Source organism: Pleurodeles waltl, chromosome 2_1, assembly GCF_031143425.1.
Source record: "Pleurodeles waltl isolate 20211129_DDA chromosome 2_1, aPleWal1.hap1.20221129, whole genome shotgun sequence".
Taxonomy (NCBI): Eukaryota; Metazoa; Chordata; class Amphibia; order Caudata; family Salamandridae; genus Pleurodeles; species Pleurodeles waltl.
In genome coordinates this window covers 209,607,701-209,624,856 of record NC_090438.1, presented here as the reverse complement: position 1 = coordinate 209,624,856, position 17,156 = coordinate 209,607,701, and the positions used below count along the sequence as shown (strand labels likewise).

Sequence of the window (17,156 nt, the reverse complement as noted above, 5' to 3'; positions counted from 1 at the left end):
GCCTCCGGTCTTGTAATGAAATGGTGATTCTCCAATTGAAATAGAGAGAATCTGGATTTCATTAAAAGACAGGGAGGCTAGCATTTTCATGCCCACCTCTCCCTTGATGCATAAAATGGTGAAACCAAAAAAATAAAATTCTAGAAACGTTTTGGGGTTTGTTTCAGAAGGAGGTTTGAAACAATTAGTTTTTCATTTGGAAAGAATGTTTAATATGTTATTGTTATTCTAAAGAGTCAGCGATGTTCTACGCATTATAGGATGGAAAGGCTTTTGGTTTAGAAAAAAGATGTTGGAATCTTGTTGAAAGCGATTCCATTTAAAAAAGGAAGAACATTCCAGCAGGGACGGATTTAGGTGTTGAGAACGTTTTAATTCTGGATTGTTGATTTTATTGTGATGGTATGTAATTCTTTAAACTCCTGCAGGCGAGGCATTAAAAAGATTAATGGCATTATGCTAGCCTCCTTGTCTTTAACGAAATCCAGATTCTCTCTTCAATTGAATTGAAGAATTTCCATTTGCAATCCTCTTCCCTGCTGTAATCCGTGTCTCAACATGCAACTGAATACATAACCTGGAACCACAACTGAACAATCCAGGTACTCTCTGCCTACTCACCTTACCAGAGGAATCCTGTGCAGACTACTAATAAATTTTATGGAACTATGTACCCTTTTAAGGAAAATGAGCTTTGTTTGGCAAAAAAAAGAATCCCAAACATCATAACCCAAACCAATATAGTAGAAAGTTTGGCACCCTGAAAATAGAAGCTCTCCATTGCTAATAATGCTCAGTTATAGGTGCTTAAAAATATCCCTGTAAACTCTTGCAAGACACATTCTCTATTGCTACAAGTTCACTACATAAGCATCTGTCAACTTCAATGTAACTCACCAGCAGTGTTTACAACAAAGACAAGATTATTATCCTTGTCTTGGAGTGTCCCAATTGATTGATCTCCCCCATAACCACTACAACAGTTGCCCTTCCATCTACCACCATGTCTGTTTCATCCGAACACCTCCATTCCACCTCACAATTTACAACCCTTTTTACATTCTATCCACCTCCTGCACACTCCATTCCACCTCGTCAATTCATTCTCAACCGGTTATGAAGTTAACTTGGATGATTAATCAGCAACTAAGTGTTCACTGCCTAATAAAGTTTGTTGAATCGTGAGTGCTCATACTGCATAATCTTGAAGCATCAGCCTCTTAAAATTGCTTTGTAGTGTTAATGTTGCAAAAAATATGCTTTAAAGACAGCATAGCATTGAAAATCCATTGAAAAAGCTTCCACCCACCCCCCCCCCGAAACAGAATCGGTAATGGACGATATTAATGGACAGAATCTTGGTGAAATTTCTAGATTAATTCACTAATCAAAGAATTCGATGATTTTCTAAAATGGAAGTTGTACAGGAAATTCTTTAGCTTGCAATTACCCAGTTGTATTCAATTGAACAATACGTGCATAAGTATCCAACTGAAGATAGGCGGAGGCACTTTTCAGGGTGAGCTTTAAGAGGGTGATTAAGTCTATTCAGAACTACTTTTACATGTTCCGCATTCTCATTAGGTAACTGGAAAATGAGAACATCAATCTATATCACTAGTATGACAAATAAAATCAGAATATTGCGTCCATAATTTATTGAAAACATTTCAATGCCACCTTGCATTGGTCACCCGTTTCAAGAGTAATAATGGTACATCCCTATGAGATATAACTTGGTAAATGTTGGCACCGTATACAACTCCAAGGATGTCAGATGTATGAAGCAAATGATAACCATTGACCATTTCTTAATTGAAACTGCTAGTCTACGCAGGGCAAAGTTCAGGATTCTATATTTAAAACCAAAAAAATGTGAAGTGATTTTATTTCCATTAGAAACATATATATATATTTTTTTAAACGTACTATTGTGCCTAGATTTAAAATCAACAGAAGAATCAAAAGGCTTTTGGAGCTGTAACTGCTTTAATTTAGATTCAGAAAAATCAAATCAAGTACTCAGGATATTATTAAAGGACAACTGAGTCACCACATACTTGTCTTCGTTTTTAGAAGAAGCCGTTCCACATGTGGTATCAAGACAATATTCTTCAGTGCAACAATTCAAACAGAATTCAGGTCCTATAAGTAGGATTCTAGCAGTCCAGTTTATATAGGAATTATGAGACAAGAGCCATGAGGTTCCTAGATTGGATTGCCACTCCACACCATACAATCAAAGTTTTCAAAAAATAAAACGTTTTCATGATCTCTTCAAATAAAAAAGTACTGCCTGCTTAATTACTATTTTTTACCAGAAACAAATGGCTCCATCTACTGCACAAAGCTGCTCTTAATTACCAGAACACTGATTGAGCCAATTTAATATTCACATAAGGACTGGAGACTCCACAGTGTCACTACTCAAAGATCTTAAAATGTATTTAGAATAATTAATTTGTCTAAGCATCAAGTGTGGGAAAACTGGGCTGATTGCAGAAGCCCTAACTCTTTGCCCCCATTTTTCCCTCATACTGGTGTTTTTCTGATGGTGCCCCGGGCTCTGCTAACCAGTCCAGGGCCCGTGCTCTGATTAAAATTGCCTATGCGAATTAGACTAATTATAATTGGCTGTGTCAACCTACCTACAAGTCCCTAGTAGGTATTACGGCATGTAAGTTTAGGGGCCTTAGCATAGGTAGGTCACCCATAGGTGCACTGCTGTGGTACCCAGTGTCATTGTGAAGGCAGGCCTGCCTTGCTGACTGCTTTTAAGTTCAAGTAAATCCCAAATTAGACTTTGGAATTAAAAGTACTTCCAAAGTCCTAAGCTACTTTATATTTACATACAAGTCACCCCTAAGATATGTCCTAAACATCCCCAGGGTTGGTTGCAGTGTAACTATAAGCAGTGACTTTACAAAAGATGTTATGGAAGCCCTGAAGGAACAATAGCTACATTTGTTTTCCCCATTGTAGTGAATGGGCTCCATAGGCTAACATGGAGAGACTTTATTTTAAAACAATAATAAAGTCTTATTTTCCATAGGAGGGAGCAAAAATATGGCATGTTTAGTACCAAATTAAAAGTTATAATAAATCCAACAACTCGCGGCTGCTGAGTTTTAAAACTCTTACTAAAAGTTAAGTTTCAGCCCTGCTCTGGTTGGTCAGCCTCTGGCAGCCTGAGCCAGGCTCCCTTGATGAGGTGTGAAGTGGCCTGGGCTGACACAAAGGAAGCATCTGGTGGGAGGAGATCTGCCTCAGCAGATGGTAGAAAAGGATGGGGGAAGCAGCCAAGCTGGTCTTCAAAAGGTGGGAAGGACGTTTGGCCAGCCAGTGTACATTCCCAATTTCCTGCAAACCCAGACAGTCATGTGCCCCCTGATTAGATTAAGGAAGGGGTGTATAAAGGGAATCTTAGCCACATCACTGGGTGGGCTCAGCCAGACCTAAACTCTAGGACTGAATTTTTGCCATCTTGGATTTTGGAGGAATATTGCTCCCTGTGATTGATTTTGGCCACACTTCCCAGGAAGTGTTCACTCAAGTGGGTGGTGGCCTGCACGTGGCGGCCATTGCTGACAAAAAAAAAAAAAAAAAAAAAAACAGATATTACTTGTTGTAGTAGCCTTATGAAAATGCTAAACATTCAGAAGTTTAAAGTAAAGAATCACTAAACAACCCACAGGATAATTGTATGTGACAGTGCCCCCACAGACCAGCAAACCTTCACTGGAAAGCAAAATCACTCAGGCAGTGACACAATGAAGGAGAACTGCTAGAAAGGTTAATCAGTGAAAACAAATAACCAAAATAAGTGCTAACTAAAGGGGAAACAAACAAGGTGAAACTGAATTAGGCTTTATTATAGATGACTACAAACTGATGTCTGGAAGCCATAGCAAAAGTTCTAGGCAGCAGTTTAACCAATTGGCAGACAACAGAATCCATGTTTGCAAATATACAGAATAAAGAATGAAACTTAGATAAATATGTACTATAAGCAATGTACAAGTTCAACTATACATGACCACTTACATTGAATCATTTCCTGGAGCACTATCAATAGTAAACGGTCATTTGTCCAAGATGGGACTTGTGACTTCTTACCTTGCACTCACCTGAAAGGTCAGTGTGGGCAAGAAAAGTAGAATTCTGAAGAACAGATGGATGCTGATGCTACAAGTGATTTTATTTTAGAGATCTGTAGGCTGTAAAGAAATCTGGTTAACACCATTTATATGGCTGAGGCTGAAACTAAGGTAGATTATGTACTATGTTGAAATGGAAAAAAGGACATGATCATGTAGTTTGTGTCAGGGATGGCAGAGGATTTCAGCAAGGTGATGGCCATCATGAAAGATTGGGGTAGATCTTCGTATAAGCTGAAAGCATGATTTGGAGATTGTGTGGTGCTACATAAACGATCTTTCACCAGGATACATTTTTCAAAGAACATAGTGGTTTTTTTCCTTGTTGCAGGAGGTGCAAGGAGAGCCTAATTTTCTATTTGGAGGCAGTAATCACTAAAAACACATCTCTATATTTACAATATGAAGGCACCACATTATATGATGTATGATAATTACTGAATGATCACATTGTTTAGAAATACGATTCCACAACAAGTGATGAAAGCCGAATTTATATCTGAAGGCAGCAATCTTTTAGAAATATGTTGGATGATAAACTGAGTTTCACTTACCTAATTGGCAGTCAACAAGAGTAAACAGGTGCGCAACATAGGGTGCCTTTGGAATGATTCCCAATTCAATGGTGTGTAAGAACTATAAATACTAACATGCTGTGCGAAACATGTGATGGTTGAAACCACTTTGAAGAAGACGGAAGTCGAAACGTGTCAGTGGGACCTGATCTTGCTTCTTTCATGAACAGAATAAAAGTTTCAATGGTTTCAGTTTCCGGGAGTGCAGCGTTTTGCCTTTTCCTGATATATTAGGGCTTGGTCCTTTCCCCTTACGCAGCACCGGCAGTTAGGCACACCGCTGCTGAGGACCGTCTGTTTGGAAAATATATATATCACTTCTGCCATCTAGTGTTGGGCTTGGAGCGTTACAAGTTGTTTTTCTTCGAAGAAGTGTTTGAGTCACGAGATCGAGTGACTCCTCTTCGGTTCCATTGCGCATGGGCATCGATTCCATGTTAGATTGTTTTCCCTGCAGAGGGTACGGTAGGAGTGATAGAGCATATAGGTGAAAAGGAAGATGTCCATGCTAGTGCAATATATATATATATATATATATATATATATACATACACACACACACACACACACATATATATATATATATACATACATATATATATACACACACACACACACACACACACACACACACAAACAAATGCATGCAAATGTTTTTAACTTAAGCGACTACAGGCTTCCAGGGAGGTTGGAGGGTGCATGTGAATCGGCAGCAGAACATGCCACTAACAGATATGCACTGGGTAAGTGACATTTTCCGTTCTATGGCATGTGTAGCTGCAGATGCACATGCTGTGCATAGACTACAAAGCAGTTTGTCCTCCCATAAAGGCGGTGGTTAGCCTGTAGGAGTTGAAGTTTGAAATAATGTTCTGAATACAGCTTGACCTACTGCAGCTTGTTGTCTTGCTAAAACATCTACACAGTAGTGTAGAGTGAATGTATGTGGTGTTGACCAAGTAGCTTCTCTGCATATTTCAGCCATTGGTTTATTTCCTAAAAAAGCCATTGTTGCACCTTTTTTCTTGTAGGATGTGCTTTAGGAGTAACTAAGAGTTGTCCTGGATTTAACGTAGCATGTTTGGATGCATCTTACAATCCATCTTGCCAACCCTTGCTTTGTTACCTGTATGAGGTTTTTGGAAAGCTACAAACAGTTGTTTGGTCTTTCTGAATGGTTTTGTCTATTTAGTACATTAGAGCTCTTTTAATGTCTAATGTATGTAGAGCTCTTTCTGCCATAGAATCTGGCTGTGGGAAGAAAACTGGCAGTTCCACTGTTTGATTTATATGGAAAGGCGAGGCTACCTTTGACAAAAATTTGGGGTTTGTTCTTAGTACAACTTTATGCTTGTGTACCTGGAAGAACGGTTCTTCAATAGTGAAGGCTTGTTGCTTACTCTTCATAAAGATGTAATTGTGACTAGGAAGGCAACCTTCCATGTTAAGAATTACATTTGACATGTGTGCATTTGTTCAAATGGTGGGCCCATTAGTCGTGTAAGCACTATGTTTAAATTCCAAGAGGGAACTGGAGGTGTCCTGGGTGGAATGATGCATTTTAAATCTTCCATGAAAGCTTTAATAACAGGAACTCTAAATAAGGAGCGGTGTTGTATATTTTGTAAATTTGCAGTAAGATGTATTTTATGGAAGAGAATGCTAAATTTGATTTCTGTAAATTAAGTAAATAGCATACAATATCTTGTATTGATGCGGTCAGAGGGGCAATTTGTTTAGATTGACAGTAATATAAAAATATTTTCCATTTGTTAGCATAGCACTGCCTAGTAGTGGGTTTTCTTGCTTGCTTAATAACCTCCATACATTCTGATGGGAGTTGTAAATATCCAAATTCTATGACCTCAGGAGCCAAATCGCTAGATTGAGTGTATTGGGATTTGGGTGCCCGATTTGTCCCTTGTTTTGTGTCAACAGATCTGGTAGGTTTGTGATTTTGGAGTGTGGTACTACTGACAGGAGTAACAATGTTGTGTACCACAGTTGAACCCACATTGGTGCTATGAGTATCATATTGAGGGAGTTTTGATGCAACTTATTGACTAGATACGGAATGAGTGGGAGAGGGGGGAAAAGCGTAAGCAAATATCCCTGACCAATTGATCCATAGAGCATTGCCCTTGGATAGAGGATGTGGGTGTCTGGATGCAAAGTTTTGGCATTTTGCGTTTTCGTTTGTGACAAACAGATCTAGGTTTGGAGTTCCCCATTGTTGAAAGTATTTTTGAAGTACTTGAGGGTGAATCTCCCATTTGTGTGTTTGTTGGTGATTTCTGCTGAGAATATCTGCCAATTGGTTGTGTATCCCTGGAATTTATTGTGAAAACAGGTGAATTTGGTTGTGGATTGCCCATTACCAAATTGTTTGGGCTATAAGGGAGAGTTGGGATGAATGTGTCCCTCCTTGTTTGTTTAGGTAATACATGGTTGTCATGTTGTCTGTTTTGATAAGGACATTCTTCTGTGTGAGAAGAGGCTGAAAAGCTTTGAGTGCCAGGAAGACAGCTAACAACTCTAAGTGATGTATGTGTAGCTGTTTGTGTTTGGCATCCCATTGTCCTTTAATGTTGTGATTGTTGAGGTGACCGCCCCAATCAATCATTGATGCATCTGTTGTAATTATGGTCTGAGGCACAGGGTATGGAAATGGCCGCCCTCTGTTTAGATTTGTGGAATTCCACCACTGAAGGGACATGCATGTTTGGCGGTCTATCAACACTAGATCTTGAAGCTGACCGTGTGCTGGTCACCATTGTTGTGCAAGGCACTGTTGTAGGGGCTGCATGTTTAGTCTTGCGTGTGGAACAATTGCAATACATTATGTCATAATCCCTAAAATCTTCATGACAAATCTGACCGTGTACCGTTGATTTGTTTGTATCTGTGTGACTATTTTTTTTAAGGTTTGTATTCTTTGCGTATTTGGACATGCTAGCGCTTTGAGTATTTAGTATTGCACCCAAATACTGTTGTATTTGTGCTGGTTGTAGATGCGACTTTTGGTAACCCTAGCTTGTGCAAGGTTTGTATTATGTAATCCGTATGGTTTTGACACTGCGTATGACTGTTTGATTTTATTAGCCAATTGTCTAGATATTGAAAGACATGATTATGTTGTCTTCTTAGGTAGGCTGCGACTACCGCTAGGCACTTTGTGAATACCCTTGGAGCTGTTATTCCAAAAGGTAACACTTTGAACTGATAGTGCTTTCCTTGAATGACAAATCTGAGATATTTTCTGGGCAAAGGGTGGATGGATATATGAAAATATGCATCCTTGAGGTCTAATCTTGCCATGAAATCATGTTTTTGGATTAGTGGTATAACATCTTGTAGAGTTACCATGTGAAAATGTTGACAGGATGTAAAGATTGAGGGACCTGAGATCTAATATTGGTCTGAGGGTGCCATCTTTTTTGGGAATCAGGAAATATAGCGAATAAACTCTTGTCCCTATTTGATCTTGTGGTACGGATTGTATTGCTTGTTTGAGTAATAGAGATTGGACTTCTTCCTGTAACAGATTGATGTGTTCTGTAGATAGTTTGTGTGACCTTGGTGAAATGATTGGGGGAGTTTGTATTAATTCTAGGCAAAGGCCATTGTGGATAATTGATAATACCCATTTGTCTGTGGTAATGTTTTGCCAATTTGCGTGGAACGGTTGCAGTCTGCCCTCCACAGGAGAGGTGTGGAGTGGAAGGGGATGAGACAAGTCACTGCTTAGGTTGCTGTGGAGGTTGCTTAGAGGTCTGAAATTTCCCTCTATTTCTGGGATACTGCCCCCTATGTGCCCCTAAAACCACCTCGTTGGTATTGTGGTCTTGCCTGCGATATGGATGCTTCTGATGTCTGTAGTCTAAATCCACCTCGAAACTGCAGTTTCCGAAAGGATCCCCTGTATGGTGTGGAGTATAGTGCACCCATAGCTTTTGCGGTGTCTCAATCTTTGCGTAATTTTTCAATGGCTGTGTCAACCTCCGGACCAAAAAGTTGTTTCTTATTGAATGGCATATTTAACACCGCTTGCTGTATTTCGGGTTTAAAACCCGAAGACCTGAGCCATGCATGCCTTCGTATTGTCACTTCAGTGTTGACACTTCTAGGTGCAGTGTCTGCTGCATCTAGAGCAGATCGAATTTGATTTGTAATGGCTTGCCCTTCGTCCACTACTTGTTGTGCCCTCTTCTTGTGTTCTTTGGGGAGATACTGAATTATGTCTTGCATCTCATCCCAATGGGCCCCGTCATATCGAGCTAACAGTGCTTGTGAGTTAGCTATCCTCCACTGATTTGCTTCCTGGGATGCAACTCTTCCAAGCCGCATCAAACTTTCTGCTTTTTGTCGGATGGGGGAGCATCTCCTGATGACTGGGAATTTGCCCTTTTTCTGGCAGCGCTGACCTCTACCGAATCTGGAAGTACTTGTGTTATGTAATCAGGATCAGAGGGAGGAGGTTTATACTTTCTCTATCCTGGGCGTAATTATACGTACCTTAACTGGCTCATTGAATATTTGAGCGGCGTGTTTTAACATGCCTGGGAGCATGGGGAGGCACTAGTATTTTGAATGTGTGGAGGATAGGGCATTAAACAAAATAATCCTCTTCCAGTGGTTCAGTGTGCATGGTGACCCCATGGTATGCTGCAGCCCTAGCTTAAACTGGATTGTACACAGTGCTATCTTCAGGTGGTGAAGGCTTAGAGGGATAGCTGTCTGGGTCATTACTAGGAAAGGGATCTGGATCAAAGATCCCATGGATCTACATTGTCCTGCTGTGAGTCAAAAGTGTGTGGGTGACTGCATGCTCCCTTGTGTAGGACTAGTAGGAGGAGAGGTATGGAGATGTGGAGAGTGAGGAGGAGAAAATTGAGGAGGTGGTTTCTCCTTCGGCTTTGTCACTTTAGCCGGAGGCTGCATAGTGTCCAATTCCTCCTGAAAGACTAGCTTTCTCTTTGGCTTTAGAGGAGGTGCTGTTAGAATCCTGCCTGTCTCCTTATGGATACGAATTCTGGCTTGCCTTTCGTCCATAACATCAAGTATTGGCTGTACTTTATACTCTTCTTCAGAGGTTTTGTGGCTTCCTTTTAGTCTCTTTGAAAGGTCCATGCTCCTCTGTATATGCTGGCCTTTTCAGCTCCAAAGCCGGCTTTTTCGGGATGAAAAAGATAATGCGGTGGATGATCTCTGCTCCGAAAGGGATTTCCGAATCTTCAACTCCGAAAAATGGTGTTTGCTCGAGTCGGACACGGAGCCTTTTATTGCCTCCTTGTTTGGGAGGTGTGGCCTTTTTCAGTGCCAAACTGGTAGTTTGGTCAAAGGAGTATTTTTTCGGGCTGAGCCATAACCTTCCAGCAGTGGCGCACCCAAGGCCTTACGTTTTTGTGAGGGTACAGGGGCAAGCGTACTCACATGCTGTCCCGCCATGACCGGTCTGTCCTCCTTGGATTCCTGTTCGGAGTCGGAACAGGAAATGGAGACTGCTGTTTGCATGATTTCTTCCTCCTCCACGTAGAGATGTTCGGTGCATCTGGACGCCATCTCAAGTCTTCGTGCCCTCCTGTCTCGAAGAGTCTTTTTGGAACGGAAGGATCGACAGGCCTCACCATTTTCTTCCTGATGATCTGGGGAAAGGCAAAGATTACAGACGAGATGTTGGTCTGTATAAGGATATTTGGTGTGGCACCGAGGACAAAATCGGAATGGAGTCCGATCCATGAGGCTTCCATGCTGTCTGCCCGACTAGGCCAGAGTTGGGTGCGTGCGCCCCGAAGGGCGAGTAGAGTTGTCTTCTCCGACAGTACCAACGTGTCGATGGAAGATGTAAACCCGATCGATACAATACAGACGAAAAGGAAGCTTTTTCAAAGTTTTCCGAATCGGAATCTCGGAGCGAGAGAAAACACGTCCGAACCAGACGGCGGAAAGAACACAATCTAACATGGAGTCGATGCCCATGTACAATGGAACCGAACAGGAGGAGTCACTCGATCTCGTGACTCGAAAACACTTCAAAGAAAAACTTGTAACACTCCAAGCTATATATACACACACACACACACGTGCAGAGGAAAAGGAAATGTAACTCTTCGAAACAAAGTATGTTCTACGAAGAAAAAAAAAAAAGAAAAAAAAAAAAAAAAGGGGACAGTGGTTTAGTTTGCACGTTTTCTACTTTAACTTGGAGAAATCACTACAGATTTAAGCTCGCCTTCAACGAACATGATCACTCAGAAGATACAGGTTGAAGATTCTGGTCAGTTTGACTCAACTAATTGTTATTAAATACAAGTCTTCTCTTCGTTTGAACAACAAACCTTTTCCAGGAACTGATGTTTTAATCTTTTCTTAGAAGGATGACAAAAATCAATAAGAAACAATAGGCAAAAAAATATTAAGTTACAAAAAAAGCCCCAGCAAAAATGCAAATGATGAAAAATTAGTACTCACCAATTTGTAAAATAAACAGGTGTACAATCACTATCTAAGTTATGGCAAATCACCTTTCCCCATCCTAGCAGACCTTTACTTCTACCAAAATGGAGGAAAAACAAAAATAGTAGAACTTAATGATCTCTTTTGCATATGACGGCAAGAAACCTTGATCAGCTAGTTTGACTCGCGTACTTTCATTTAGGGAATAAGTATTACCTGAAAGGTATTTCACTATCAAAATGTCTGCATGTTTCATAATTGCATCACCAAGATAACCTGGGTATAACCTAATCCCAACGGAAATAAAATCCTTTATACATTTTATGACAATTGCTGAATCACCTCTATTTTATGATCACAGCTGATGGTATTTAAAAATAATTTAGAAAAATATACTGGAAAAATGAGTGGGTGTTCTTCAAAGTGAACCTGGCAAAGTAGAAAGCTCTTCATATATTCAAGTGGTGAAGGCTGCATGGCCGTTCGAGATAAATTTAAAAAAACAATGTGTGCCCATTAATGCAAGAAAGTACTTATCAAAAAATAATTAATGAAAGTTATTGAACCAATTGACTCTAAAGAATGAGTTTCTTCTATTGTCCTTGTGTACAAGTCTGGTGGTGCAAAGTTGTGACTTTCGATCTGTAAACAAAGAGCAAATGGACTGTCATCCTGTCATGACTACAGGTGCTACTGGCCATGTTAGAAAGAGCAAAGTACTTCAGAACTCTGGACTTAAAATTTTCATAGCTTCAGATAGAACATCCAATTTAAGACACCATTTTTACTACAGGGTGTACAGTTATATCAGAAAGCCATTTCAATGTACTTTTGAGGTCTATTTCAATAGCTAGTGCATAGTTTATTTGAAAATATTCAGCGTATAGTAGCTCACCTTGATTTTTGGATGCTAGGTACTGGAGCATAACAAAAGAGGGTAAGTTAAATCAAATTTACAAGTGGGGTGACCATACAGCTAGTAAAAATACTGCTTTCTCCATTTACAGGTCCACGCTTTAACAATACCTTTTCAGTGATCTCAGCACCACAAAGATTACTTTTAAAGGTGTCAAATATTCACTTCTTACCTCATTCTCACAATGCAAACATACTGAAAATGGACACGAGCTGTTCTGGTTTGCATGCACTGTCCAGACAAGTTGGCCCTCAGAAAGAGGATACCACAGTCTATACATCCAGGTAACACTCATGCTGAAACCAGTTATTCCTCTATAGAGAGTGAGAGGTAGTTAGCATGTCCACTGAGTGTTGAACACTGCAGGAATTACTTGCAGGTTAAGAGATAACAGAACTGATCACAATCAATCACTGGAATTATTGAGGGGGAATGATCTGGGGAAGGTTTCACGCAGATTCCTTAGGATTCTATCAAAACTGAATGAACAGAACTTTGAAGTATCAGAATTCCAGGGAAGTGAATACAAGTAGAAAATTCATGAGAACGTGCCTGGTTGGAAATGTGTTATTGCTAGAGTTATGGGTGATCCGAGTTATACAATTTCAGAAGAGGTTTAGATTGAGGCCATGAAAAACAACGCAGTTGTGAAGAAAGGTAAAGAGTAAATGAGAAATGGGTAGCAAAAAAAAAAAAAAAAAAAAAGTACCAAAATTACAAGTCTTTTGGAAAGAGAAAAGTCAGATCTCATTAGATTCACTCAAATAATGAGATGATGGTTTTGTACATCACAATGCCATTCATAAGCAACTTAGCAGTTTAAAACACTGGACATCATGGAGGTAGCCACAAAGAGAAATTAGAGATCTTTATGGATGGCTATGAACAGATTGACAAACCTTGGTGTATGTACAGAGTTGTGTAAAACAGCTCAAATCTGAAGACTCCTTGAAGCAGATGAATGTTATAACAACCCTGTCAGATTTTCCAGAAGCCCTTGGCAGTGAATTTGTAAAATCCATATGAAGGACTGACTCGAGCCAAGGTTAATGCCACAGTTCTGGCTGGTAATTTCTCAGCCTGGGCAGAGAAAGATTTTTTTTAACAAGATGTTTTAATAGAGAGTGGACACCTCATGGTATAAGATCGGATAGTAAAGTGCAATTCATTAAATAAAAAAAATGTTTAAAAAAAAAAAAAGATTTTGGAAGGTTATGACATCCAACAAGTGTATTCCTTATTAATAATCAGCATAATGGGTTAGAGATTAAAACAAATTATAGAGGGAATACAAAGGTTTTTGAAGTTAGAGTTCCTCAAAGCAGCAATTCAATGCGGCGCATCATGGTACCCTGCACAATACTCCAGGGGGTTTAACCATTGGTGTTGCCTAAAGACAAATTTAAATCCTGAACGCAAATGTACTAGACCACACATAATTTGAGTGTGAAGTTATACGTGTGGGATAAAGTGGGCAAGAAGGGATCCCATATAGTTGGATGCGGGTGACTTAGTAGAACAGAAGACATCACAATTTGAAAGAAAGGGCAATTTGTAAGAAAAGGCAATTGTGAGCTTGGGAAACCTTCTGCACATGTCAACGATGTGGTGAAATGAGAACTTGCTGCTAAGTATAAGGGTAATTGAAGCAGAGCAACACAATTTTCAGATACATCAAATTTGGTGCACCTTTTGAAGCCAATTGTGTAAAGTCAGGGATATGGGTTCTTGGTCTACAGATAATTCTGCAGAAGGTTGTTCTGGGGTTAATATGGAGAATCAGCAAGTGATTACACTTTGACTTTCTGCTACAAAGATTCTACCACCAAAGAAATATGAAAAAGCTATTATGACTGGACATTAATTAATGTTTAATTAGTTCATATTTCTTTTCTCTACTTTCCAGGAATGAAGATGTGTATTAAATATAACTGAAGACCACTTGCATTCGATGCTTTCATACGTATTACTGACCAAGAGGAAGATGTTCAATGGTTATGGCGATGTAGCATAGGTCAGTACAGAAAATAGTTGGCAAGACCAATGTTAATGTTGCTATTAGAAGGCAGAAAAAGTTTTGTAAAAGTACTTTTCATCAGAGAGAAACAGCATCTAAAAAGCACCTCATCAATAAAATAAGCTGTACAACATGGCTATTCATTTCATGAATCAAACATACCTGAAAGTGTTTGGGAATGGATCCATAAGGAAAGCTGACATTCAGCGCCTGTACATCCTCACGCTCTCTAATGTCCATCCAGGGATTGTAAGCAACAGGTGGCAACCCTTTAGGTATATTAGGGTCTGGAGCCAATGTGAGGTTTTCCAGAGGGTACAACCTTTTATATTCCTTAAAGAAAAAGTATGAAAACCCCATGTTTACACAGGAAACAAAAACAATTAATAAATTCTGCCCAACTACAAGATTGACACAAGGGAAGCTCTGAAAAAATTACCAGAACAGGTTCAGTGACTGAAAAGCACTGTGTGACGCTGGATAGAATAGGTCAAAACTTCTGTTTAACCTCATCCTGCAAGGCTTCAAACTAACCAATAACCAAAAGAAAATAAACGTTTGAGGTTTTAAGGTGGTTCAACATCTCAATAATGCTCAAGGAGTTTGCCATAAACTACATGTCAAAATCGAAAATGAATTATGCTCGGTCTTAACCAAATCCTTCAAGGACCGTTTCTACTGAAGGTTTGCTGCCTTTGCAAATACCATAGTAATGCAAATCAAGTGTTACATTTTATTAAGTTAGAGATGTGTCATAATACTAAAAGTAGTCTTTCCCCTCCCCCAAATCCAGTTGCCGAAGTTCACATTTGTAAAAGATAGTATGAAGGGGGAAACTTGGGGTTAGTTTTCCAATATTACCAGTAAAAGCAATTTCTAGGTCTGCTGTAAAGATGTGGGTATAGGGATCAGAACAAAAGAGAAGGCCATTAGAGGTGCATTTAGATATCGCTTTTTGTTTACATTTAGAAGTGGTGCTTTTCCTTGTTCGTTTACAAAAGGCAATCATGAAATAAATCTGTTGCTCTTGAACATCCTTTAACATAAAAAAAAAAAAAAAAAAAAAAAAAGGAAAAATAGTTAAATAAATAATTTATGCTAGAAGAACCAGAGGCGAGGACTATGCTTTGCTTTCTTCCTTTTATTTAGTTCCAGCAGACTTCAACATTAACAAAAACAGGAAAGAAAATACAAATAGTTCTATCCAATCAACAATCAGTCAGGTCCTTCATAATCAAACGTCCCCTGAACAACTTCCCCTTTCTTTCCTGCCCCATCAGAGTATGGTTTCTCTTTATTCTCAGAGTGTGTATTTGACCAGTTTGTTTAATTAGCACTTTTTTTGTTCACAGAAGTACTCTCTGCAGAAGCGCATGTCAGTGCTCCAATTGCAACCTATTTTATTTATTTACTTGGGGCCGCATGAATGTGGCGAGTCGTCCTGCCCACTAGGGGCATAGGTCTCACTGAGACGTGCTGTTTAAGTCTTGTTGCTCCGTGGGGCACACACTTATAATTTTCATTCATACGGATGAGCTTGTGTCCCTGCAGAGCCTGTGCAGTCCGCAAGCAAGGATTCTATGCCCAGCAGGGGTCTGAATACTGAAGTTGCAAACAAGGAGCAGACTCCCGTGAAACTGGAGTATTTCTGGCCTCATTGGGCAAGTATTAACAGTGGCAGCGCTTACGAGTGAGGCATGAAGCTGGGCCCAGGCGGGAGAGAGTTAACCCTTCACAAAAGTAGATGTGTAAGCCCCAGGCTTTTGACCTACTTTCGAGCTATTGGCACGCCCAAAATCTGACTGGGCCACAATACCGCCCCAAGGGCATTCTTGCTAGAATTTCTCACAATTAAATTTTGCGCTACTAGTACGTCAAAAAATTTGACTGGCTTCGCTCCGTGCTTTAATTACTCCAAGGGCTACCTTGATAAAATTTCACATTTCGCCCCCGCACCCCCCCCTTTACCTGGCCTTTCCAGTAACATAGTGGGAAAATACCCCCAAATTTACCCCCCCCCCCCCCCTTCCAAGTTCTTGTAATAAATAGCTTACAACATGCAGGCAAACATGGAAGGAGAATACATGGAGGAACAGTCCATTTCGGTCCTTCAACTGGAGGATGAATTCTGAAAGGCTGTGGTTGCCTCTATACACCAGGCAGTGGCATCCACGATGGAGCCTTTAGAGAGGCCCTGATTCAACTGGTTAACGTCTGTCCCATCCCACAAAATCTACCTAAATGACATTCTTCTCATGGATCAATGCCCAAACCGATTAAGGGAACAGTTGCAAACAACAATCCTCTGGATGGAAGGCTTGGGTTTCATCATCAGCAAGAAGAAATCCCTCAACTCCATCCAAACAGAATCTTTCTGGGGCTTGTCATCAATTCATTGGAAAAGACTAAGTCCACCCTCAAGGAAAGTGGCATAGGATTGGAGAGAACTGAGAGACTGCCCAGGCCCATACCCTGGCTGTGCCAGATTGCCTTAGTGGTAGGCCTTTTGTCCTCCATCCAGGCAGTTACCCTAGGCCTGTTGCATCACAGGGCCCTTCAATGGCTCAAGGACTTCCATCTGTGAAAAGGCCTTCAGTATTCGGAGCAGATTCCTCTAAGAGAGAACGTCGAGGACTGGATGAGGTAGTGGTTGGTTCACATAGAAGCAAGGAATGGAAGGGCCATTTTCATATCCTACCCAGATTTTGTCATTGAGTCTGACTCCAGCAAATCTGGATTTAGAGGTGGGGTGGGTATGTTGTAGGGACTTTCATAGAAGGAAAATGGTCCACAGCAGAACAGCTCCACATAAACTGTCTCAAGCAGATGGTGGGGTCCTTTGCAGTGCAATGTTAGACCCAACAAGACAGTGAGTTGCTGTGCCTTTCTAACAAATAGACAACATGGCAGCAGTTTGCTATCTCATTCATTTGGGGGCACAGATCAAAAGTCTTGGCAGGCCTAACCAAGGACTTCTGGACATTATGCACGTCCAACAATCTCGTTGGAGTACCTTCGCAGGAGTGGCCTGATAT

The 17,156-nt window shown here is 40.3% G+C and overlaps 1 protein-coding gene across 1 annotated transcript in view; it reads right to left on the bottom strand.

The window, feature by feature from the left end:
* IDS (iduronate 2-sulfatase) overlaps positions 1-17,156 on the bottom strand; it is an 87,918-nt gene that overhangs the window by 23,860 nt on the left and 46,902 nt on the right. Inside the window, exon 6 of the mRNA XM_069212414.1 lies at positions 14,284-14,454. Coding sequence (XP_069068515.1) covers positions 14,284-14,454 — 171 coding nt within the window. The remainder of the gene's footprint in view (positions 1-14,283; positions 14,455-17,156) is intronic.